The sequence below is a fragment of the Frieseomelitta varia genome, unplaced genomic scaffold (genome assembly GCF_011392965.1).
Source record: "Frieseomelitta varia isolate USP_RPSP 00005682 unplaced genomic scaffold, Fvar_1.2 scaffold_248, whole genome shotgun sequence".
NCBI lineage: Eukaryota > Metazoa > Arthropoda > Insecta > Hymenoptera > Apidae > Frieseomelitta > Frieseomelitta varia.
Genome location: NW_025109977.1, coordinates 306,215 through 332,394, shown reverse-complemented (window position 1 = coordinate 332,394; position 26,180 = coordinate 306,215). Strand labels below are relative to the sequence as shown.

Genomic DNA, 26,180 nt, shown 5'->3' with positions numbered 1-26,180 from the left:
ATCCAGATAAATTGCAAATTGATTTACACAATTGCACGCCCCGCGACTTTTTGACCGCATCAAATTTTTTCTGCAGACAGTGGAAATAATACTGATACGCGAATAATGCAATCACAACGAATGGAATTTAATCACATGCTCGCAATTTTACTTCTATAAATAAATGAATTCTTAATAAATAATGAATTTATACCGTAAAAATGTTCGCGTACGAGTCCCAAGAATTTGTTGTAATTGAAGTTTAATCCAAACAAACGTAAACTGCACTTTTTTCTCTAATTACAGTTCATCGACGTTTCTACGTTTCGAATTTACGCGGGCAAACTTTTACGTGGTGTCCAATGTTGTTTCAAGAATTTCTCGATTAATTATGAAAATCTCGTTCATTTGTCTCCATAATTCAGGAATAACGTTTCGTGATTCGTGTCACACTGTGCTACAAACGTGTCTTATAAGTTTTGTCCCGGCTGTCGTTTCGAACAAATGCGAACTGCATTGTCCCGAATCGCGACCCATTTTCATCGACGTTTAATTACTGGACCGCGGAATTTCTGTGCGTCTATAGAAAATTTGAAGGTGAAAGACAATCTGTAAAGTATTCTCGTAAATAAAACAGAATAAAAAGTTTTCTTTCTATTCTATTCGAAACTGTACTGCTAAAAGTACAAATTTGTACAGCCGGTTAACTACCTTCGAAAGCCATTTTTTTTTTTCTTTCAGAAAGAAGATTAAAAACAATCTAAAATATTCTCGTAAATAAAACACTTTTCCATCGACATTCTATTCGAATCTGTACTGCTAAAAATACAAATTTGTACAGCCGGTTAATTACCTTCGGAAGCCATTTTTTTCTTCTAAAGAGAAGATTAAAAACAATCTGTAAAATATTCACGTAAATAAAGCACTTTTCCATCGACATTCTATTCGAATCTGTACTGCTAAAAATACAAATTTGTACAGTCGGTTAATTACCTTCGAAAGCCATTTTTTTTTTTTTTTCTTTCGGAAAGAAGATTAAAAACAATTTGTAAAATATTTTCGTAAATAAAACACTTTTCCACCGACATTCTATTCGAATCTGCTACTGCTAAAAATACAAATTTGTACAGCCGGTTAATTCCCTTTGGAAGCCATTTTTTTCTTCTAAAAAGAAGACGAGAAACAATCTGTAAAATATCCTCGTGAATAAAACAATTTTCTATCGACATTCTTCAGCAATGGAACTCCATTCTATACTCCTAAAAATACAAATTTGTACAAATATCCACAGTTTACTAATTCGGAGACCAATGTTTCTCTTCTACAAAAAGAACATACTCTCTCAACTATCGCTGCCGCTGTTCCTCTCTCGAAAATCAATTTCGTTCGAACCGCTGGCTCGCGAGAAGGGAAGAAATATCAATTGCCGGGCCATTAACGATAAAAGACGATGACTACAAAGGACGTAAAGCGATTCCACGAGGAAATATCCTCCCTCGCGAACGCGATTTTTATTTCCCTCTGCGTCGTTGTCTAGCACTGCCGGCCCTTTTCCGGGCAGCGAACAATAAAGTTCCATAGATTGTCGAAAAATTTATTAAACAATAAACGTCACGGTGTACAATGGGCCCGGTGTAGAACGGACTCGCGCGTGCAGAAACGAAGAGGAGGAAACGGACGCTCGATTTCTTCGACTTTTCCATCGGATAAACCGTGGCGGGGTAACCATCGAGGCCGAGTCACTGTATTTCTATTTGCGCGACCGATCGAAAATCGAGCAAAAGCGCCTCGCCGGCTGGTCTGTCGGTTTTCAAAGCGGCGAAACGAGAGAAATAGAGAGAGAGAGAGAGAGAGAGAGAGAGAGAGAGAGAAAACACACGCGCGCTGGACTACTGCTCTAAGCAACGCGTCAACGATAAATCTCGCTTGCACCGCGAACGCAATAACTCGTTCTGCCTCGAATGTAAATGTCGCGCGGGCCCAGCCAACCCCATAGGAAACCGGCTAACAAACAAACGTGAAAAGAGCCGCGTCGCGTCGTTGCGCTTTTGGCTGCGCGATTATTCGAACTCGGAGCCCTCTCCTCTCCCCGTCGCGAGAAACGAGGGGGAGGGGAGGGAGATATTTTCTCTGCCGCGAAACAAATGTTTGCTCAAGGCTCTCGGCTTCCGGAACTTTGGAATTTCTGAAATAAGTATGCACGCCCCCGCGACGAAAGTGGTATTTGTGAAATTCGCGGAGAAAGAGGCGAGAGGCGAGACTTCGTCTCGTGGGGATCGCCGGGGCGAGAGTTTGATTTCACCGCTGTTTCTCCACGAGGCCAGAAATTATTTTTATTAACACTAGAGAAAAGTGTTATAATAGTGGTCAAAATGGCCAATTTATAATTTCTGTTAGATATTCGTAACAACACTGTATTTTCAAAGATTTAAATAATTTTGAATAATGTAAAATATATAAATGAAAGCTCATATACATTGTATTATTATATAGTTTTTCTACTTTATTTTTTTTTTTTTTTTTTTTTTTTTTGACTCTGACGTCTCTGATGGAAATTTTATGTTTCAATCATCGGTAGTTCTAGTGTCGAAGCTTCTCGCATCGAACGTTTCGGATATTTAGATTTGCTTTAGCAAAAGAAAGATATATCTTGTATTTCTACGAATGTACATACGTTTGTTTTATGTAATATTTTCGTAACAATATTATTTTTAATTTTAATCTCGACGATCGATGTTATTTTTGGGAAGTGTCAATTGTTACTATAATTTTAACAATGTTATTATTAATTATTATAGTAATTTCAACAATATTGTTATTATTTTTATTTTTATTTCAATATTATTTTGAATATTATTCAGATTTAGGTTAATAAAGTTATATATGTGTGACGTTACATATATGATTTTAATTTATAATTTAACCAATAAGCGGCTCTCATATTTTTGAAAACCATCGAAAATAAAAATTACGAGGAATATAAAGATTTAAATTAGTGAAACACGCGTGTTTCGTTATTGCCATAAGACAACAGCTGGCTCCTTTCCAAATTATGTTACAGAGATTCGCACAGGTTCTACACAGTTTCGTGCAAAAACTTCCACATTTTTATTTCGCTATTATCGGAATATAGACGGTGTAAACGTAATTTCAACCTTTGTCAATGTACGTTCGAGAATAAAGCGGACGGGGAAAAGTCAGATGTTGAGGAACTAGAGGGTGTACAAATTGCTGTTAAAGATAAACGAGAGTGGCTCCCGGGTGAAAAATTAACGTTGCACGCGGAATGAAAGTTGATCGGCGACGCGTATAGTGTCTTGAATAGAATTTGATCGATTACGAGTCGACGAACGTCGATGTGTATCAAAGCAATCTTTGTTTGCATTCTTTTTTACTGAATTTATATCTTCTAGATGCTGACCTAACGAAGAAGATTTATAAACTGGAATCGTCAGTATGTAGTGTATATCGTAAAGTATGTAGTTCAATCAACATAGTTTGCTAATAAAACAAATAACACCGTGCACAGAGGAAATTTTATTTGACTTCTTACGAGAAAGAAAGGGAACGTTCGAATTTTGGTGATGTTGAAGTTAGATAAATCTGAATCACATAAAAATCCTCTATAGAACATCCAACAGACCTGACACGTTTAATTAATCAATTCGTTGCGCTTCCACAAACTATCCAACATCCATAACAACGAATCTCTGTTTCTGTAAAATTTATCATTTAGTTACCGACACACGGGGATCGTCAGTTCGCTCGAAACTTTCAAGTCGAATTGATCGGAAATTCCTCCGGAGGAGCGAGAGAATTTTCCAAACGTCAGACATGAGAGAGCGAGAAGAGAACAAGAAGAACAACGCTAGACTCGATGGATGTCTCGTGCAATTTTCTCTAAATCGTATCAATCTTCGCAGCCTCGAAGATTTACCCCACGTCCACGCTCGCGATTCCAGCCACTTCTCACCGGCCGGTAATACACTCGTCACTTTGTTTCGACTTGCCACGATCAACGTTTCTTTCAGCAGCTACGAGACTCGATAGCGCCGATACGAGATTCGATCCAACCGGTGGCAGCATTTTCGAAAGCCAATTAGCTGTTTGTGCGCGTTTGTTCTCGCTGGCCGTTCAACTTCCGTCTGTATTACCCTCTCTTTCGACCTCGAGACTGGTTAAAACTAGTTAGACTCTTGGAAAGTTCGCTGTCCGATTCGACTAGCCCAACGTCATTTCATCCACGTCGTCTTCGTCTGTCGAACAGTCTGGGGATTGCGACAGAAATCAATGTAACTGACGCTGAGACACTAAAGCAAGCGTGTCCAACCCGTATGGGACTCTCAAACTCACGCGGCGCTCTCAAAATCAAAATTTTTGGAACGATTGAAGGAGAATTTTATTGTTTGAACAATTTTAACCGTGAATGTTTACGATGTTCTTCTGTATCGAACCAAATAACAAGCTTGAAGTACTCTCATTAAACATTTTCATATCTCTTTCATTCGTATAAATATATTTTTCTAATCAATGTTTCATTGTTACGCTATAAAAATTGTTTCAATGTTTCCTCGTTGAACTGATAAAGAAAAAAAAGAAATATATGTAAACCATGTGTGGCACTCGACAAATTTTCATTGGCCAACGAGACCCAGATCTAAAAGATTGGACACCCATGCTCACAGAGTGATGAAGAAACGGACGAAAATTTGGAATTTTCTAATCTCGTCGAACTGGAATTTTTCCGACTGACAAATTTCACGATTTAATCGCATGCAGTTTTGATCGCACGCTGGAAGAGAAAACTGGGAAAGCCATTGCGCTTTAATCTATCGTTTTTAATCTTCGATGCCCTTCGACATCGCCGCCAAGAAAATGAATCTCCCTTACATCTGACATTGAAGAAGGAATTTCTCTTTGGAATGGATTTACATTCGTCCACGTCTACGTAAGCATTTCCTCGCGAGGATATAACGTGACCGAGTGTAAGTGAAATTATCACGATATTCTAAATGTTTCATAGAAATTTTGCCCGTCCGTAGAAAATCTTCGAAATTAATAAAATTGTGCTTGTTTCGGATCCCTTTTAAAAATATATATACAAAAATACGACGTAAAATGTTACATATGAAAAATAAGGAGAAACAAGACGTACTTTTGCTTATGCGTCTTAGGAAGGATCGTAATAAAGTGAAAATTATTCGAATTATATTATAATTGTAAAAAATATACAAAAATACGACGTAAAATATAAAATACGAAAAATATGGAGAAACAAGACGTACTTTTGCTCTTAGGAATAATCGTAATAAAGTGAAGATTATTCTAATTATATTATAATTGTAAAAAATATACAAAAATACGACGTAAAATATAAAATACGAAAAATATGGAGAAACAAGACGTACTTTTGCTCTTAGGAATAATCGTAATAAAGTGGAAATTATTCTAATTATATACAAAATATACAAAAATATACAAAAATGGCACGTAAAACATCAAATATATAAGGAGAAATCAAAGTGCAAGAAATAAGATGTACTTTTGCTTCTGTACTTTAGGAAATATTGTAATGAAATGAAAAATTCTAATTATGCACAAAATGTATAAAAATAGCACGAATAATATATACAAAATATACAAAATACACAAAAATATCAAATATAGGAGAAATCAAAGTGCAAGTAACAAGATGTGCATTTGTAAAAAACATTTCTAATTCCACCAGCCGCCCAATTTCCAAACCTTTCATGAATCATCTTCCGTTCTTGTTCGCGTGATTAAGACGTTCCCATCACTTAGACGCCTCGTTTCCCCGGCTCTAATTACGAATTCCAACCACCGAATCGCGGAAACCGCGAAATCGACTGCGTCTAATAATGTAAATAGTACGCAAGGCCCGCGGATGGTTGATTGACTGGCGTGATTGGAATGTCTGCGCGATAATTCAGCCTGGCAAAGCCGGGAGCTGCAAAGCGGAATCGTGCGCGAACATAATTAGCGAAAGCGACGCGACGTCGATAGACGAAAATCGAGGTGAAAACGAGATTCGTCTTGTCCTTCAAATTGACTACAATTGATCGAATAACATTCTTTGCGTGAAAATTCAGTCGAGTGAAGGATTCGGTGATACGAAAATTCACTCGTGGATCCTTCGATGTCTCTTTAATCGTTCGATCCTGTTGAGGATCAAGCAACAATTGATCGTGTGGATACTTCAATTTCTTGGAATTTCGTAAAATTAAATTCAATTGAATTGACTGGAAATTAAATTACATTTATGATCAACCGATGATAGTAATAAATAAATAAATTGTGAAAGTTACAGGTTAAACAGAATTCATAGTATTATAAATTATAAATCGAATAGTTGATTACGAATTATAAAATTTTACATTAATTTTAGAGAATTTTACGAAGGCACGATGCGAAGAAATATTTAATCGATTCCTTGGAACTTTCTTTCGCAACTCCGGCACGAAAAAAAAAAGAAAGTGAGACTCGACGATACGAATTAATCGAAAAGGATTAGAAATAAAAATGTCGCACTGTCGCAACTTAATGAATTGGAAAGCGGAACGACAAGTAAAATTAGCAAAGTTCCATGGTTGTAAGAAATTTAAATTTAGTAATCTTTAACGAGGCTCGAAGTTTGAAAGGACAAAATGCAAAGAACACGTTGGAAACCGGCCGCGAGACGGTCAAAGTTGCGGAGGTCAAAGTTAATACCTTGGCAAACTTTTTGACGAAGAGAACTTCCCACGAAAAATTCCTATTACGACCATACTTCAATCGTCGATTACGTCTATATTGCACGCTCCTTTTCTCTCCAAGTTCTTCGCCTGGAAGTCGAGGCCCACTTTCGGAAGAAGATACAATCAAATTTTCAAGGGACAGAGAGAAATGAGAAAGAACTCTTTCGAGGAAATCACCTTTTGCATTAGATCTTTAAGCGTAGTAAGGGTAACTGAGGGTCCACGAGGACAATTTGATACCGTTTTCGTACAAACGGAAGGAGAGACAGTGATAAAAAGTTTTCTCGAGGAGTAAAAACCGACCTCGTGTCGGTTAAAATCCATCAAACTCGAGGACCAATCTAGCAAACTGCCACTCACTAGCTGATAATAATGGACGTTTTACTTCCTTTAAACAAATGTATTACGAAACTTTAACAAGAAACTATAACAATAACTATTTATTTTAACAAACGTATAACAATATAATCGTTGAGACGACCGTTTGCTTTGGTTGATTCTCAACAACTGAGAACACAATATATTTTCCTATTTTATTTCCTTCTTTCTCCATTTGTAATCAACCTCGCCACTGTTGAACTCATTTTTTTAAAAATGAACGCCGCCATGGTGACTACTTCTTACAATCGAGAATTGGTGTTGTGATTAGTAATCGTGTGATTAGTAATCAAATGTTGGCCAGAGCTAATAGAGAGTCAAGTGAGAACCACGAATGACCAACAATGACCATTGACCATAAAATGGAAATTTTAATATTATATTTTTGAACTATTGATCTACTTCTACAATTTGTTGTTGCACTATTGACCACGGATGACCAACAAATGGACCGTTCCAATCCGGGATTAACACTAGAACTACCAAAATGGTCAAAATGATGGTCAATTTATAATTTTTGTTAGAACACGAAACTTTGGAGACTTAAAACGATTCTTAAAACATACGTTACTACGAAGCCTCTCTGTTTCTTCACTTTAATGTCTCTGTTGAGAAACTTCATGCTTCGGTCGTCTACTCGATCAAATTTTCGTGTTTCTCGGCAATATTAAACGTGAAGCATACACTCCCTCAAATGAACGAAATAAATCAAGTACACTGTACGTTCTCATTTGAACGATCAAAGAAACTTGCGACAAATCGCAACGAAATGCAAACGAGCAACGCCAAAGACGCCGATCGATCATTTCTTCCAAAAGGCGTCGCCGTGGCAGAAAAGGTAAAAAAGAAAAAGAAACAAAGGAAGACATAGCCAGAATGAAACTCGACAACCAGATGAGAAGAGAGAGAGAGAGAGAGAGAGCAAAGGAATAAAGAAAAGAACGGGCGTCTCTCTCTTCGAACGAGACGGACGATTTTCCAAGCGTAACAGCTGCGTCGCGGAGGGGGAAAAAACTGTCGCATTAATGCACCGCGGCACGTCGAGATTAATTAATCATCGCGCTCGAACGAGGAGGCAGGGCCAGATCGAGAACGTAGCTGGGTCACGCCGCGACAATGAACCACGAGAAACGGGATGACCGATCAATTTACCACGAAAACCCTTTGACGATGGCCACAAAGAACAACGAGCTCGCGCGCTGGTCGCGAGCCTGCTCGACACCGTGAACAACAACAAGCCTTTTCGAAAACGAAATTTCACCGCCGGTGAAATCCATAGCCATTAAAACGTCAAAGCGATCGAGGATGGCACGGGCCATATCGCTTCCCGTGATCTTTGATGCTTCTCCGCGTTTTCTGGCGCTCGCTTCTTTTCTTCTCTTTTTTTTTTCTTCCTTTCTTTGAGAGCAGATTTTAATTCATCTTTTTTTTCGTTCTTCTGATATATATATATATATTTTTTTTACTATATTATATTATATTAATATGTTTTATATTTATTTTTATAATTTTATTCTGTTTTAATCTATTTTATTGTTGAATCTTTCTGTAGTCTGCGGAACGTAGTGCATGTAATGTAATACGACATAATATACTAATACTGTGCTACTATAAAATGATAAAAATATAATATTAAATTACATTGCAAAACGATATCAGTGTTTGTTGAAATGACTAAATGCATTGAACAACAAATTGGACAGTTGCAACAATGAATGGTAGAAATAGATTAATAATTCAAAAATATAATGTTAAAACATAATATTAAAATATAATAAGTATAAAAATATAATATTATAATATAGTAAATATAAAATAAATATAAAAATATAATACTAAAATATAATAATTGTAAAAATATAATATTAAAATATAATAAATATAAAAATATAATATTAAAATATAATAATTATAAAATAATTAAAATATAAAAATATAATACTAAAATATAATAATTACAAAACTGTAATATTAAAATATAATAAATATTAAAATGTAATAATTATAAAAATATAATATTAAAATATAATAAATATAAATATATAATACTGAAATATAATAATTATAAAAATATAATATTAAAATATAATAATAAAACGACACCAGTGTTTATATAAAATTACAATAATTCAAACTAGTCAGAGGAAAGTATTTCATATAATTACTATGACGTTTCAACACTTATTTATCAAACTATGGTAACGACGAAGAAGAAAAGAGTTCGAGAAATCGAAATGGGACTCTGTACAAGTTCAATCATGGCCTCCACTATTTCCACTCCCATCAACGATCCATGAAATCACACACACAAATCGTCGGGGAACGCTATTCCTTCGGAATATTTTCATTCGTCGTGCACCCTCGAACTCTCGTAAAACCGAGTATAAAATGGTTACAGCCAAAGAATCCTTTCTCACGCGAAAAGTCAGAGCTGAGGAGTGATCACCAGCGTCATTTGCAACTCGATGTTCCCGAACAACCCGATCGAAATAAAAGCCACGGCACCTGTTCCATACTCTGTGGACGTTGAGTAAATAAGATGGCGCGCGCTTCGTCGTGACGAGGACAAGAGAAGTGTTAGATCTCGGTGGGCACCGGTTGAGATTATAGACAGGAAGCTTTATACTCTCCTTGCTCGTCAACCGGCTGTTCAATGGACACGCTTTGGAAACGCTGGTCCACGAAACACGAAGTCCAGTGTCCCTTGGAGTTGGTAAAAGGAGGGAATTCCCCCGTGGATCGTGAACAATGTCTCGATCACGGGAATTAAGGGAGTAAAAGTGTTTGGAGCGTTATTTATGAGACAGCCTCAGGGCGAGCGATGGAAGAAAATTCGCTGCAACTTGCTACGGGTTTCCACCCCTTTGTGGGTACAAACCTAAGAGAAGAGATTAGACTCTTGGTCTTTAAAATTTCGCTCGTTTTAATTAATTTAATTAAATTACGTAAAACTGCGATTGCAGCGGCATCTGCATGCCACGTTCGAGCACTTTGAAAAAGGCAAGCTGTGCCATTAAAATTTTTAATTTAATTAGTTACCTTAGTTGAAATTTAATTTACAAATATTGCAAATTTTAATATCGCTCCGTTTTCTCTTCTCGAGTAGTCACAGAAATAGAAAAACTCACGAGCGAAATTGACGAAACAGGTGCGGTGAAATTTGATCGACTTGGAATAGTGTCGTTTTTTTTTTTTTTTTCTTTTTCTCTTTTGCTTTTTTTAATAAAGTTACAAACAATCACAAATGCGTCGCAATCGCGTCGTATCGTTGAACGCTGAAATGAGATTTAAGAGATCCAAGTTATTGGATTCATAGCGAGCCCCGGTATGTGCACGGGCGTTCTTTCATTTCTCTCCACGTTTATTGCAATTTGATCGGCGTTATGATTAATGTCGGGCACGCGGCAACATTTATTGGACGCGCAAAAAGCACGACGACGCATTGTGTAAACATCGTGTCAGTGGAATGGGCGCCGATAACCGACTCTGCTGCATTATAACGACATCCGACGTTTATCGTTGCACCGCTACAAAATAACGCGGCGATTCCCTCCCCCGCAACCTTTCGCAGCTTGACGCGAAAATAATCCCTGAAACTTTCCTGTGCCTCGAACGCGAAAACACCGCGAAATAATCGCGCGGGGCCGCTCGCTCGCGTCACATATTTTTGCACGAGCTCGTTAATTTTCAAGAGAGGTCCGTGCTACGAAGAAATTTACAATCGTTCCCCGGCCACTTTTGAAATTAGAGAAGATTTCGTTTCTCCAGTTTTCAGAGATAATCGACTTTTGAAACGAGGATTTTAATTTCAACTTCAATCGTAATCTCGAGATTAAAGCCACGATTTAATGGCCAGTTTAAGAGTTTTGAACGTGTCAGAATTTATTAACATCCAGTAGCAGAGAATCTCAGCGGACAGTGAATACAAGTGTAAAAAATACAAATGCAAGAGAAGTTCGAAATTAAAAAACATCAGTGAATCTCTGAGCGCTCCGTCTTATAAATTTGCATAAACACTCGCCAGCTGCCCGTTAGAATACCTAGGGGTACCTCTGTATCCATTCAGAATTCAGACTGCGACGTTAAATGGCAGCAGCAACGTTTATTCAAAAACAGGTCGAGCCGCGAACCGTTCGTTCAGAAGTAATGAAAAAGAAAAGAAAAAAATAAGTGAAACAAATACCGTTCGTGACCAGAAAGACGGCTGGCAGGATGGCACAGGAGGATACAAAGGACGTATTCTACTCGCGCCTGTGGTCTATCGACGCAGACCATGACAGATTTATAGACCATCTCGGCCAATAATAAAAGTACGTGTAACCCATTTTTAAAGTCATATCAATGGAAAGTGCCCTTGTTCCGCTATAAATCGATCAGCTCTACATTCCAACGACTCGCCGATTCATTTACCAGTAATAACATAATAAGTAGACTGCAGATTATTGCGCAGGTTTCGGCATTTTGATGTCTCGTGTGCAGATCGTTCGCGCGTGACAAATATTACAAATAAGTATCGTACTTTGAATATTTTAAAATTTTATTACGCGTAAAAATTGTAAAATTTTTATTACTTTAATTTAAAAATTTTTAAATACAAAAACAAAAATCCGCAGCCTGGTGATAAATAGTTATTTGGTACACATTTCAATCTTCCGCTGATGCACTTGATGTTAAGAAACGATCCTTGAATTTCACGTAATATACGCAGAAACGTTAGTAACTCTAGCAGATGAAATAATACGCTGATACCAAGAATCCGCCTAATTACGTAAATTGCTCGAAACACCGAGAATGCACGACGAAAGCAGCCGCGAGCCGATCGATCACAGAATCCGCGTGAGCCTGCTGTGTGTCTCTCTTCGCAGTAAACTTTCGATAAGTCCTCGTTCTTGTTGCGTGGAAAGAGAAAGAAAGGAAGAAAAAAGAAAAGAAGTCGTACGAAGGGTAGCGGTAAAACAGCAGGAAAGCAGCAGCAGAAAAGGCAAAAAAGAGAAGAAGATGAAACGAAAAAGAACAGGAAGAAAAACGGCACACGGACGTTAACGAGCAGAGATCGCGCTCCGAGGGGGTGAGAGAGCGATTTTCCGCGGTGGATGTTTGAAGCGCGCCGCGTGACTTCATTAAACGCGCGTGATACACGTCGAAAGATAAAACTCCACGCAGAAGGTACACATTATGCGGCTGGCAACGTGACATGGTATCGTGCAAGCGGAGCATCCTCTAATGATGCAAGGACCGGATGATGGCGCAGCAATATTCTCTCTTTCGTAGCTTTCCTTTTCCTCCCTCTCTCTCTCTCTCTCTCTCTCTCTCTCTCTCTCTCTCTTCGTGTGTTTATCCGTGCGTCAGCCCTTTCTCTCTCTCCCTGTTCGTCTCTGTCTCTCGTTTCACGTTCGTTTACCCTATTGCACCCTGCTCGGCTAACCCCCGCATGGAAAATTCCAATAATCAGCAAACTTGTCTCTACGCGTGTACACTGGCAACCGGAAATTCATTAGACGGCCATTGTGCATTTCCCTCGCTCCAATTAGTATTATTTTTCGAGGCTGACACGGCCCGCGCGTTTATTTACCGCGAATTAAATCGTCGCGTTTCGATCGCTGATTGCCACGCGCGCGCGCGATTCAGGGGCCCTTCGATTAGCTCGGCCCATCGATTCCTGCGGTTCGTGGGACCGAGTTACTGTCTCTCGTTTACTGTCAGTGATTCTTGTTAATATTCGGACAGCGGACGGTGTTAAACTCGCGTTAAACTTCGCACGGCAAAGTGGTTGAAATGGCCAATCTATAATTTTTGTTGGACGTTTTGTATTTTATTTAAGGGCGTGAAACAGTGTGTCTTTAATAAATAAAAGCTTTGTGAGTTTCGCAAAGTTTCTCCATTTTTTTTTTTCTGGACTTCGATGCCTCTCGTGGAAACAAGTATGCCTGCTCGAAGGGAAACAGGTGAGAAATTCTATTTTAAAAAGTATTAAAAACATTCAACATAATGTTCGAGAGAGAATCTCTACGTTTCCACGTTGTGTAAGAAAATTTGACATCCGACAAGTGAATCGGGGAAAGGGCTCAGGCCCGGGGAATCATCGAATTGCGCCTCGTCAAGCAAACGGCGCTGTAAACGAAACGGTATCGCGTTTCGGTGGAAGAAAACCGGCTTGTTCCTCCGTGAATTTTATACAACCCCTCCGGGGCGTTATCCAGGCGCCTTATCGGCAAAGGATCGCCGGTAATGAGACCTGCCTCGAGCACTGTCCTGCTTCTCGAAATCCTCTTAATTCGCGCTCGAATAGTAATTTTCAACGAGCTACCCCCTCCGCGCCCTCTCGCTCCAATTTCAACAACTGAGAGTGTCCTCCCGCCTCTTCCTCCACCCCCGCGATTGGTTCCCCCTTTCCTCCCTATCTTCTCTCTATCTATCTGTGTATATATCCTTTCTCCAACTTCCAGTGGCGGTGAGTTTTATCCGCCGAATCTACGACGCGGCAAATAATTTCGAAGTTCTTCGAAAAAAGTTTCCACCATCCCACCTCCCACTCTCTCTCTCTCTCTCTCTCTCTCTCTCTCTTTCTCTACGACGTCCTGGCGAAGTTTTCTGGATGAAAAAGAAGCGTGCCACGTACGTACCACGCTCGCAGCGATATTAGTTAAAGGAATTTCAAGGGTCCGTATTTACGATATCGCCGCGTGATTGTGAGGGAGGCAGCAGCCATCGTGGAAAGCTGTTCGAGGAAAGGGGGTGGAGGATGCCCCTCCCCCCCTTGTGGACTGTACGAAGCAGCTGCCGTTGAAATGCACGTGGAGAACCAGCCAGCGGTTCTCAGCTCTCTCTCTCTTTCTCTCTCTATTTATCTCTGTCTCTCTCCCTCAAATAAACCACCCCGAATACTAATGCGAGGTTCGAATTCGTTCTGCTTTCCGTGCACGAGCAGCAACGAGTCCTCCCCGCGGTCCTTTTACTCGTTTTCCAATTGAAATTACGAGCCCTCGATGAGCGTGATGTCCGATTCCACGGCTGTACAGCCTGATTCAATAGCGCCTGACTTTTCAACCGCCGCGTCTCTGTTGCTTATCAGCGGCGGGATAAATAGGGGTGGAGGGTGCGCGCGATGGTTTTCAAAATATTTTTTTTTCCTCTCTCCTTCGTTTCCACGTTTCCTCTCGAACGATTGTTAATAGAGTTAACGAGGTGGCTGAAGCACGATGATCGTATCGGGAGGACTCACACGACGAAGAAGATTTCGATTTGTGTATTTTCAAGGAAATACGTCGTAATTGTAAATGTGGAAAATTTCAATGTGAGAAATTTTTTACGAATTAACAGTCGTCCTGAACACTTTTGACTTGGTTTTTGTGTTAATGTCCGTGCGTTCTCTTAGTTAATTATAGAGCGACCAATTTTATGTTATGACCGCGTTTCATAAATCAAAAGCAAGAAGAATCTTCGAAGTTACCATGAATTGAAATTTACGTTATCAATTGATGATTACTTGCGACGAATTAAATCTGCAGTTTGTTACTGACGTTCGTACACGACAAATATATACATATCTGACTTATACATATGACTTAAATATACAGTGGGGTGCAAAATTGAGCCAATAACAAAAATTTTTAAGAAAAATATTTTTTACTGTTAAATAAAGTATAAAAACATGAAAATAAACTTGAGGAACTCCGGCTTATGGAGAAAATATATTATGGTATGATAAAGCTTGTAAATCTGACTATGAAACAATTCTGATGCAAAATTGATTCTATGTTTTTTATTTTTCTCAGCCAGTAAGAAACCTAATCTTAAAAGTTAAAAAATCTTCAGTTTTCTAAAACTATAAAGAATCAGATAGTCAAGTTTATTTTCATGTTTTTATACTTTGTTTAACGACAAGAAATATTTTTCTTAAAAATTTTTGTTATTGACTCAATTTTACACCCCATTGTATATATATATATATATACACATGACTTCTTTAAAATCAAAATCAACCCACGAAATGTACAAAGTTATTTCATTCCTTGGAAACCATCCCTTAAACCGTCGTCACGTTCGAGATAGAAATAGACGCGCAGATTGAAATAATAAGAGTGGAAATTAAATTCTCGCAAATTTGCAGTTGCAGAATAGCAGCGCGAGAATGATAAGCTAGAAACGACCAAGGGAATTCTTTTTTCAGGGTTCTCTTTCGATGTTAAAACGAGAAAAGGGAGAAAGGAGGGGGGGAGGGAGGAAGTTGGAATAATGGGAGTGGTCATGGTATTACCGACACGCGATTAATCATAGTGATTAATGCCGTCTCGTGCAGCAATTAATGCGTGTAATTAATGACAAATGTTATTATTATCGTCGAGTCACTCGAGAGTGAACGGTCAGACGTAGTTAAGTGAGAGTGCCTCCTCGCAAGCAAACACGGAAACCCATCGATTGATTCGATATGCAAACCCAACGTACAGATCGAGAATACCAATCGCGTTAACCTCTCGTTTCTCATATAACTCTGATTGCTACTCTGATCTATATTCATCGAGCCTAAAATCTCTGAGCCATCTGTTTCGAAGCACGCGCGATGAAATAACCCTCCCTTTCGCTTTTCATTTGGAAATTATAAATAAGAGTGTTTCTAAAACTTTCGTACACGGTAGATAATTATTTTAACAAACAATTGTGCGAAATAGTGTAAAATTATTACGAAGTGTATTATAAATATCTTAATTAATAATCGAACGAGATAACGCTCGACAGTGTGTTGAGATCAGTACGTTGACATAAGATCGATGTATGATAGTATTTCGTATAATATTAAAATTCTGACATCATTGGATTTTAAGCGATGTCACAAAAAGACATTATTAAATTGCTGAAATAACGTTTCCTAATGCCGCGAATCTGTTACATAAACCCTTATATAACAACTCTCTCTCTCTTGGGATCGTAACGACAGACAACTGATCAAGTAATACAAAACGCATTCCCCCGTTGAGGAAACAGTCTTTCCACGAGCTTCGAGATGTCTTTCCTTTTATCTACCTTTCAGAGACTATATAAATACAAATTTCCTCGAGAAACTGTATGATATATATATATATATATTTCTTCAAGAAATTGTGTCATATATATATATATATATTTCCTTAAGAAATTGTATCACGTATACGTATAGCTTAGAGAAATTGGAATGATCGTAACATCTCAAATTCTCAAGATCAAAGGGCATCAACCTAACCAGACTTCGGCCCAATTTGCCTAGCAAATTCACAAGCAAAAACGTTCCGAATCATCGAACGAGATGAAGTTAAAACACTCTGTCGATCGGCATCGAATCATGAATTTAATAAAGAGAGGGCCGCGTGAGCTTTCACGGCATTTAAAAATTTCACGACGCCGATCGATTTGTATACAAGGGGCGTATACAGGCTCGTCTATATTCCAGTAGCAATAGCTCTGAGCTGTTTAGGCGAGCTCTATTCCAACCTCTATTTGTGATACAACGTCGAGCAGGCTCGTGTCCCGTATTCAAATTCAAAATCCAATAGATTTATTTTAGAATCACGTTGCACCGGCTGCGCTCCTCCTCCTCCTCCTCTTCGTTCTCGTCGCTCTCGTACCTCTGTCAACCTCCCTTCATCCAGTCCTCTTGCTCTTCTTTTCCTATTTGTCTGCGTTTCGCCAGGCAACCCTCGGTGAACACACACACACACACACATACACACACACTCTCTCTCTCTCTCTCTCTCCGGTGCAACCTCCGGTTTCGCTACATTTGTACGCGAACCGTGCCCCACTATTCCGGTTGCACGAGCTGCGTGTAGCGGCAACGAACCGCGGACCACCCCTGTTACCGCTGCAACGTGAAATTCTGAGTTATGCACGACCGTGGTGGCTCTGGACCAGCTGGATCTCCCACCAGAGGATCCGTCCTCTCTCCACCTACCGCTCCTTAACGAACCGTTCGCGATAAACATGCTACTTCCGTGCGAATCGTTCGCTGACGTGCGCACATTCGCGTCGGGGATTTTGTGACTGTTGCTACACTTGGAGTTTGCCTCTGGTTAAATACCATTAAATGTTGTTAAATCTTGGAGAACGTTGCACGTTTTGTCAAAAACTCGGCGACATGATGAACTGGATCTTTCGCGTTAGATAGAATTTTATTATAGAAGTTTTATTTTTCCTTTTTATTTATTTACATCGCGCTGAAATATTCCTGTTACTCGGCACAGCGTAGAGAAATATCCTGGTAACATGAAATTCTATAAAATTCTAGCCGTGTCCAAATGAGAGAAAGTTCTTTGATTCATGCTGATTAGGATAAAAAGTATTCCTGGCAGAATAAAGCGCAATAAAAAAGAAATTAGAATAAATAAATAGATAAAACAGATTCTAGTCTTCTCTAGGCTCTGCAATGATTTTCTAAAAATTTTCTCTAAAAAAATAAGAAAGACAACGCCACACAGATGCCACACTGTCAAAAGTGTCCCATCTTTCGCACGGTCGATAAATTTCGGTGTTGCACTTAACAAGTTGAAAACAAAGCTAAACAATCCCACATAAAACTCCGCCGCCACGTACAGCTTAAACCACGTACAGCGGAGATAAGGCATCGCTTCCGCAGGAACGCATAAAATTAGCGACGACAAAAGGGCCGTTCGTCCGCGAGAAATACCGTGAGAAACAGATAAGTGATGAGAGCGGGAGAGAGAGAGAGAGAGAGAGAGAGAAAGGAGGGCAATCAGGGAGACAGGAGGGTTGAAGGGTAGAAGAGATTTCGGATACAGTGGCTCATAATGTATGCAATTGGGCCGAGATAGTACGTAGGATGGTGCCCCTGTTGGTCGATTATGTGTGCTGCTGAATGGCGAGAACTGCTGAGGAAGCCAGGCCAGCACCATCAGGGTCCGCCTGCGTGCGCTCTATGCATGTCAGGTATTATATGGTATTTAGCGTGTATCTGCTCCACGCACGCAGTGCTTTGGCATTCTACGCTAGGAATTACAGTGGAACACGTGTTCCAAGAACACACAGCGTATGGTCACATTCGACTACCAACCGTTATTTAACGTATGTCGAGCAATACGAATGACTGGCCAGCGAGAATTCGAACGTGTCTGATGAGAGCCAGGTGAAGCATCGACGAGGAAGATTTAACAAAGATAAAGCCTCGATCAAGAAGTCTCTCGTTCCTTTTTAGAATTTTCCTCGTCATTTTAATAACGAATGGGATTCAAGTACGATCTTTCGGGTGATGGACGTTTTAGCTTCTTAATTTCTCTTGTGTACCAAAGAAACGAGGTTTCCGACGGGTGGTGGAATTACTTCTGACATACCAAATTGGATATTTTATTATTTTATTATTGGAGAATTTTATTATTTGAAATTGGAACCAGGAGTGTTTAGAATTTTTTAGAATCTGAAATATTTGGAATTTATCCGGTGTAAATTTCCAAAAAATTCCGTTCTGTATACAACAATGTATCGCATTGAGAAGAGAAAATCGAAAAATCGATTCGACGGAATTAAACTCTACCTCGGCCTAGAACGAAGTCTGCAAGTCCCAACGTTAACATAATTCATTTTGAAAAGAAAGTTCCACGGTAAACTGCTGAAAGTACTAAAGAGCGAGATTCACATTTCATCGGCGACCAGTCGATCGCAAAAATATTCGAGGCTCGTAATTTCTATCAGTCCTCGTGGTTTATTAAAGTCGAGACAGGCCGCTGATGCGCTCGATACGGGCTGAGAATCTACTGAAGAAGTGCCGCCTCGCGGCGTGTACACGCGGAATCCAACTTTTCCAGCCTCGATATAAGTTCGAGACTTGATAACCCTCGCTTCAGCGAAAACATCGAAAAATTCGTTTACTCTCGGCTCCTTTGGAAATTGTTTCACAAGACCAGGATCAGAATCGAAAACACTGCTGCTCGAGAAGGCTCTTTTGGGCGCTTGCCTGCTTCTGATTTAATCGATCATCGAACCACGAGTAAAAATTATGGACCGAACTTTTTCCGTACTTTTATCTCTTCGTGTGCGTTGTGATAAATTTGAGTTCAACGATGGGACAATGAGGTATAAATATAACAGGATATTCTGGATACTTTCTACTCAAATGTCTCGACGATAATATATTTAAATTAAAAAAAAAAAGCGCCAAATGCGAAAGATTTCCGGTTCTACACTTTCCAGACGTTCTCGCAATTATTCAAACGCTACGTCGTCATTCTTCTACATTTTACTAAAATTTAGAAGAATGACGAAGATTTTTCTAAAATTTTTCTAAAATTTAGAAAAACTTCTAAATTTTCCAATTTACCAATTTCGAAATGATCAAACTCTATTCTCCAAACGAATGATTAAATTTTATTCTTTCATAATTCGCCCCCTCACCCCATGAAAAATTGACAATTACGTTTGACGAACGTACGTTTACGATGCTGTCGGAATCAAAAAATTGCCGAATCGAGAAAAATATTGCTACTGCAGCAGAACAAAAAATTTTCACTTGTCCAGTGATTTCGATTTTCGTTGTATCGTTCTCCAATTCCGCCCTCTCCTCCACTCCCCTCCCCCCTCCGTCCTTTTTCTATTTTTATACTATTTTCGAATGGTGTAAATCGCGTTGGTATGCAACGCATCAAATCGCGCGATTATTTCGGAATAACGTAATCGAGGTAACGTAATTGAGTTTGCAGTGCAAGCAAACTGACACGCGTCAGGCTGGCACGAACGGGTGGGGGTGGTGGGAGGAGAAAAAAAAAGCCGGTGTCGAAACCTGAAAAACGAAATTCGAATGTTTCCCCACGGTCGGGACCCGGTGAATTTCAAATAATTCGAAAAAAAAAGGCACGGGATCCTTTGCCCCGCGTCGTCCCGGTTCAATTCATTTAAATGCAAATGTAAACTTCAAGGGTGATAAAACAACTGTCGCGCGTTGTCGTGGAGAGACGAGGCCTCTCTCTTTCTTCGTTTTATTTTCCGATCGTAAAGCATCGGGGCGCCATCTTCTTCCGGAAGAGGTCTTCCAGAAAATTGAGGACCGTAACAACGAGCCTATAATGGCCATTATCCTGCTACACATTCAGATCGAAGGCGTCCACCGAGCGTGCGTGCGTCTACCTGGCCTGATCGATGCGATAAACTTTCAACGAACGAAGTTACCGATGTAAACGCGCGAAAATTAAATTCCTATCTCGCAAGAGTGAGCCAAGTTCCTCGAAGAATGGAAGAGAATTATAGGTTACGAGGATTAGGGGAACGTGGGACGCGAAAGTATCGGGGGAAATTGTCTCTTCGAGGGCGGAGGAGACGTGTAAATTGTGGTAGAATGAAAGCAGACGAGACTTCGTCTGTTTTCCGTGCGCGTGAATTTTTGTAAACTTCGAGCTGAATTGTCAAATTGACAAATTAGATTAAATTTCAGATATCGACAATATCTGTAGGATTTTGAATTCTTTTGACTTACCCAATAATTAAGGATGCATTCATCTTTAAATCATTTAATCTTTTCTATATATTGCTATCCTTTTCTAAACTTTTGATTATCTGTACGATATTCTAGTGTAAATTAAACGTTCTGTTACAAATTTCGAATTTCCGCTGTAGCTTGGTGAAATCCTGATTTTTGAACTCTTTGAAGTTGAAAGTAAATTGTTTTTGTGGCTTTGGTTTTATGTTGTATGTGTGAGAATGCGTGAGAGTCGAGCGAAGGCGTGAGTGTTGTGAGATAATTGCGAGTGTGTTGAGTGATGCGTTTTTGTTCAGAAGCAAGCAGTAAGTTCATAAGTGATAGTTATTATATACGTTATTCAATTTATATATATACTATCAAACATATTAATTAACAGTGTGTTTTTTATTTAATTCACTCACAGTTTTGAGATGACTCAGATGTGCAAATTGATGGAAAATGATCGAAATATCTTCTAGATTCTAAGAACTTGACGCGGCATTTAACGAAATTTCTGTTAACGAATCCTGGTCACCATCTAACGAAAAATTAATCGCAGTCATTCGCAAAGATAAAATAATAATGAAATCGCCATTGAAATCGTGTGACTGTTCTTCCAGAAGGATTTACTTGAAAATCCAGTGTATTCTATTTTATTATAAACCACAAATAAAATTCGTCCAACATTCGGTTGTTTGGAACGAAATGGGTCATGCAGTTCGGTCGGAACTCGACAAAACGGACTCGAAAAACGAGTTCGCCTGTCGGCTTAACTAAGAGGAACTCGTATATTTTCTCTCTTTTCCCTTTCGAACTAAAATTTTTAACCAACGTACAAATTTGTCGCAATCCTCTGTCCTTCCGTTCTTTTTTTCGTCTAAAGGATCAGAGGACGAAGGAAACAGAACGATTTTCTATATTACATCATCGGGTGCACTTTTGCAGAAACGATGTAAATGGGCAGCAGCTGCGAGTATTGATCGAAACCTATCAGACGAGGTAATTTCGCGGTCAGTCTGCTCGAAATTTATTCGCAGTTCCGGCCCATTCGCGGCATAATAACGGCAGAATTTTCACTTCTACCGCCATCGAATATCTAGTTCGAACGTGTCGTGCAAATGTAGCTTACCTTCTGGTAGTCGATGGCCAGCAGCAGGTATTTCCGGTCGGCTGAGAGTTGATGGTCGAAACTCGACATCAGCGCCTGCAAGTTCGACGCGAAATTGTTATTAATATAACCTCTCGATGCTAGATAGTATTACCATTGCGTTTCATTGATATCACAGTATAATTTCTATATTTTACTCCGCAATACACTTCACAACAGAGATATATCGCCGAATAAAACTGAAGAGTCCGCGTGTCGTATATATTCGTGTATTTAAAACAGAGAAAGAACGATTTTGAACATTTCAACGAGTTTCAATATCGGACCAGCTCCAAGACACTGGCAATGTTTTCAATTAAACGTGCCACTGTTTTAACACTTTTTTCGTTCGTTGATAACGAACTGGAAAATGTGTGGAATGAGCAACACAATAAATTATAAAATAAAAAGCAGTTACAAAATCCTTCCTCTCGTTGAAATATTACGAACGCGATGTTTCATTGACTATCTCAACTTGACAGTGTCTGTCAAATTCACGCGACGCGAAAAGAGGCGAATCATTTTATTTTATTTTTTCTTTTCTTTTCTTTTTTCTTTTTTTTTTCGCCGGTAAGTGGAGATATTTCCTCTCCGCAGCGGGAAAGAAGAGTAGAAGACAAACACGTTGTACTCACGTTATTACTCGACTCTAGGATTCTCCTCGGCTTCCTCGATGTGACATTATAGATCAGGAGATTTCCAGTTTCATCGCGATACAGTATCTCGTTTCCTGCAACAGAAATGGTCACGTGTAGTTCTCCGCCGAGAGATACTCGAGCTTTTGTTACCGGCGGAGGAGGAGCGAGAGGGAGGAGGGAGGAGAGGAGAAGAAAAAAAAAGACAAGAAACTCCGCCGATAAAATGAAATTACTTTGATATCGCTCCCGATGGGATCGCGTCGGCGACTGATTGAAGAAACAGTGCTTTCGACAAATTTCATACCGAATTATCGTCTCTCTTCCCTTCGTTCCTCCGATTATAATCGACATTGTTGCAATGAACGTGCCGAACGAATTAAAGAGGCGTTTCGACTGCCGTTTAATCGGATTTACAAGTCTCAATCTCCGCTATCGAGATTCGAAACCGATCGGGAAATGTGTGTAGAAAGTGCCGGACGTTTATTGCAAAGACACATTTTTAGTAGTGAACGGCATATAAATGCTTTTAAAACTAGCGTTAGAGGAAAGAAATGCATAAGTTTACTAAAAGCAACATTTTTTTTTTTTTTTAAACTGAAGCCACTTTGTTCGAACATTTTACGGAAGATTCTCGAGGAAGAGTATATGTGCATATACAGAATTTGCGTAATCCTTGATCACACTCGAGAAGAAGTCTTTCGACAAAATTAGAAACAAAGTTCCTTTTATTCGTTGAATAAAGAGATTGAGGCTATCACTGTACTACGTTTTGAGCGAGATATCTCGAATTCTAATGAAAGACACGCGACGCAAAGCGTTGCACGAACGGCGATACTTCGCTCAAAGCGTGTTCGCGAACGATATTGCGATATAACGAGATATCTGGCGAACAGTAAACGAAACACACCGACGACCACAGAAGGTTAAAACATAAAACAGAAAACAGTGGATAGGTATAAAATATAAACTAGAGCTCGAGAACTGAACTGAAACTGCAGACTGGTGAAAAGGAGTTAAAATGCCTCGCAGAAGTTTGGTCGAGGTCCAGTATCATCAATCTTCGGCCGATCGGGCCGCTATCAATCCTCGGTTTAACCCTATTAATACACCTGATCCCTACCCGCGAGCTTTCTAATTAACCCGAATTGACGAAGTTTTGCCCTCCGCGTAAACGAAAATCAAACCGCAATAATCCCTCCTTTAACCATTAACCACCTCTATTCCCAATTAGTCTGGATTAACAAGGTTTCACGAGGTAGGGACGGCGCACCTGTAACCGATATCCAGTTTCCATAGGATCCTCGATATATCGACAAGGCCGGCAACCCCTTCAAAACGCCCGCGGATATTTCTCCTGATGTTTCCTTACCGCGTCATTGCGTTGTGTACCGTCGCGTAAAACGACGTCGCGAGTGAAACGCAGCAAGCCTTTAATATCCGGACAAGGAAATTTCGACCAAGGGAAATTTGTTTTGAATTTAGGAAACGAGATACGATTTCTTTCTTTAAATTTTAACCTGTTTTTTTTTTTTTTTTTTTTGGAGAGACACGAAGCTGAAAGATTTTTTTTTAACGAAAGCGATAGAAAAATATAAATGTATATTTAGTGGAAAATAGATCGTTTGTATCGTTGTTTTTTTCGTTATAAGATTTTGTTTAATATTTTTTCAGTTACTTCTTGCCACGCTAGATCATAGTTGTACTTCGTTCGATTTCACTTGTTGCTATTATAAATTTTTTAGTCATCTTTCATTATGAGAACTGTGCGAGTTCGCACGACGTTATTTCATTTATTATTGTAAAATATTTTAATTATCTTTTACTACCACACCAGTTGAGTAGGACTTTGTCTCACTGTTTTTCATTTATTATCGTTATAAAATTTTTTTATTACCTCTCATCGTAAATTCCCATGAAATATTTCATCAAGAGATTTTGCTGGATCTTTTAATTTCCTATTTGTCTAATTGCACAACTTACTACAGTTAATTGTTCGTTATTTAAAAATTTTTTCATCACCTTTTAATTCCACGAAATATAAATATAGTCATCTTATGCCATCTTATCGTAAAATTCTGCAAGATCTTTTAATTTTCCGGTTATATAATTTAGGATTAGGGCCTGTTCTTTAGACGTTTATTCTAAAATTCTTTTCATCAGCCTTTATTGTAAATTTCCGCGAGATATTTGATTTATTTACCGTGTCTTATCGTAAGATCTGGCAAGATTCTTTTCACTTTCTATTTGTCCAGTTGCACAACTTTGTCCTTGCACACGCAGGTTGATTAAATTTTGTCCTAGCGAATTCTGTACATTAAACTACCTACTCTGTTTCACGCTCTCTGTCCCCCAAATCCGCACTGGCGCTCATTTTCCCTTTGACATTCACTATCTTTCTCCGCGGCAGCTCCGACCTAACAAACATTATTCTAAGAAAGGACAAGGGACACGGTTCTGCGTGACATCGCCGTGTAACGCCTGCGATTCATTGTTCTCTAACTGGTCCAGTCGTAAATTAGCTTAGGTTTATTTCCGCGAGTCTTGCCCCTCTCCCGCGGTAATACAACAGAAGGTTGCTACTCTGAATGAAATTTCGCTGAAATGGGAACAGAAGAGCTTAAACACAATGAGAGCTGCGCACACGATCATTTTCTTCTCGCTTTTCTAATTTCGAATTTCCCGTCACGCTTAGTTTTGATTTTATTTTAAACGCAACCGGACGAGACTCACAAAAATAAGAAAGAAACAGAGAGGTATGGTTTCTTGCAGTGTTGCACGTATGTTTTTAATTACAATGAAATTTAAATTCAATTTTAAATTTTAAGAATTAAATTCTTACAATGAAATACTGGTAGAAATTTCAATCCCCTGTGAAACTAAATAAATCTCGCATCTGCGTTGAAAAAAACTCGTGTACAATCGGTGACAAAAGTGTCCAGCGTATTTCACATTGAAATATTTATTCTGTTCTGTTTTCTGAGCAGTTCGTTTCATCGCAGCGAGCCAGCACGATGAACGCTTATTAAAAATACTACATTTCCTCTTCGTTGCTATGATATTGTATAATTTTCCATCGGGACACACTGAACACCCGTTACGATCGTATTAATGTCCATTGCACAATTGAAACTCAGTTTTCAATCAAGTGAAATGATATAATACAGCTCGATAAATGACGAATCTATCAATGTATCGTGATCGATAACTGCGATGCAACAGTATTACAGAAAGAAGCGTTTACGAAAGCCAATATTTCCATCTTTCGAAAACAAAGAACAACATTCTTCGTTTGGAAAGCATTGTTCGTTCGTCAACATCACCTCTTTCGCATTTCAGGCGTAATTACAGTTTGAAGAGGGCGTACAAAAATACTTCTAGAAAAGAAAACCCGAAGTCGGAACTCGGCAAGAAGTGTAGAAGCGTTGAAATCTATTTAAAGAGGAAAATCGAAGTAGAATAGCTCGGTCATATCTCCCCCTCGTTACCAATACCACATACTAAACGTGCACAGTGAAGGAAATTTCAAGCACGAGATAATTCACAATCTTACGAAATGAAGTTTATGTTTAGCTTCAGAGCAATGAACAGATGTGACACAGAATAGAATTTTATATAAACAAGGCGATACTCTTAAAATAAACTATAATAACAAAATAATAATAATAAATATATAATGATAAATAACAAATAGAACATGATAATAAAATATATAATAATAAATAACAAATAGAACATGATAATAAAATATATAATAATAAATAATAAATAGAACGTGATAATAAAATATATAATTTAAAAAAGTGTCTGGTTAATGTAATGAGTAATAAAGTTATACTTAACTTAGAGCG

At 38.8% G+C, this 26,180-nt stretch overlaps 1 protein-coding gene across 1 annotated transcript in view; it reads right to left on the bottom strand.

Annotated features, from left to right (window-relative positions):
- The window catches only part of LOC122528297 (inactive dipeptidyl peptidase 10-like), a 186,286-nt gene that overhangs the window by 78,264 nt on the left and 81,842 nt on the right, over positions 1-26,180 (bottom strand). Inside the window, exons 4-5 of the mRNA XM_043653267.1 lie at positions 22,330-22,424; positions 21,677-21,751 (exon numbers count right to left, since the gene is read on the bottom strand). Of these exons, the coding sequence (XP_043509202.1) occupies positions 21,677-21,751; positions 22,330-22,424 (170 nt within the window). The remainder of the gene's footprint in view (positions 1-21,676; positions 21,752-22,329; positions 22,425-26,180) is intronic.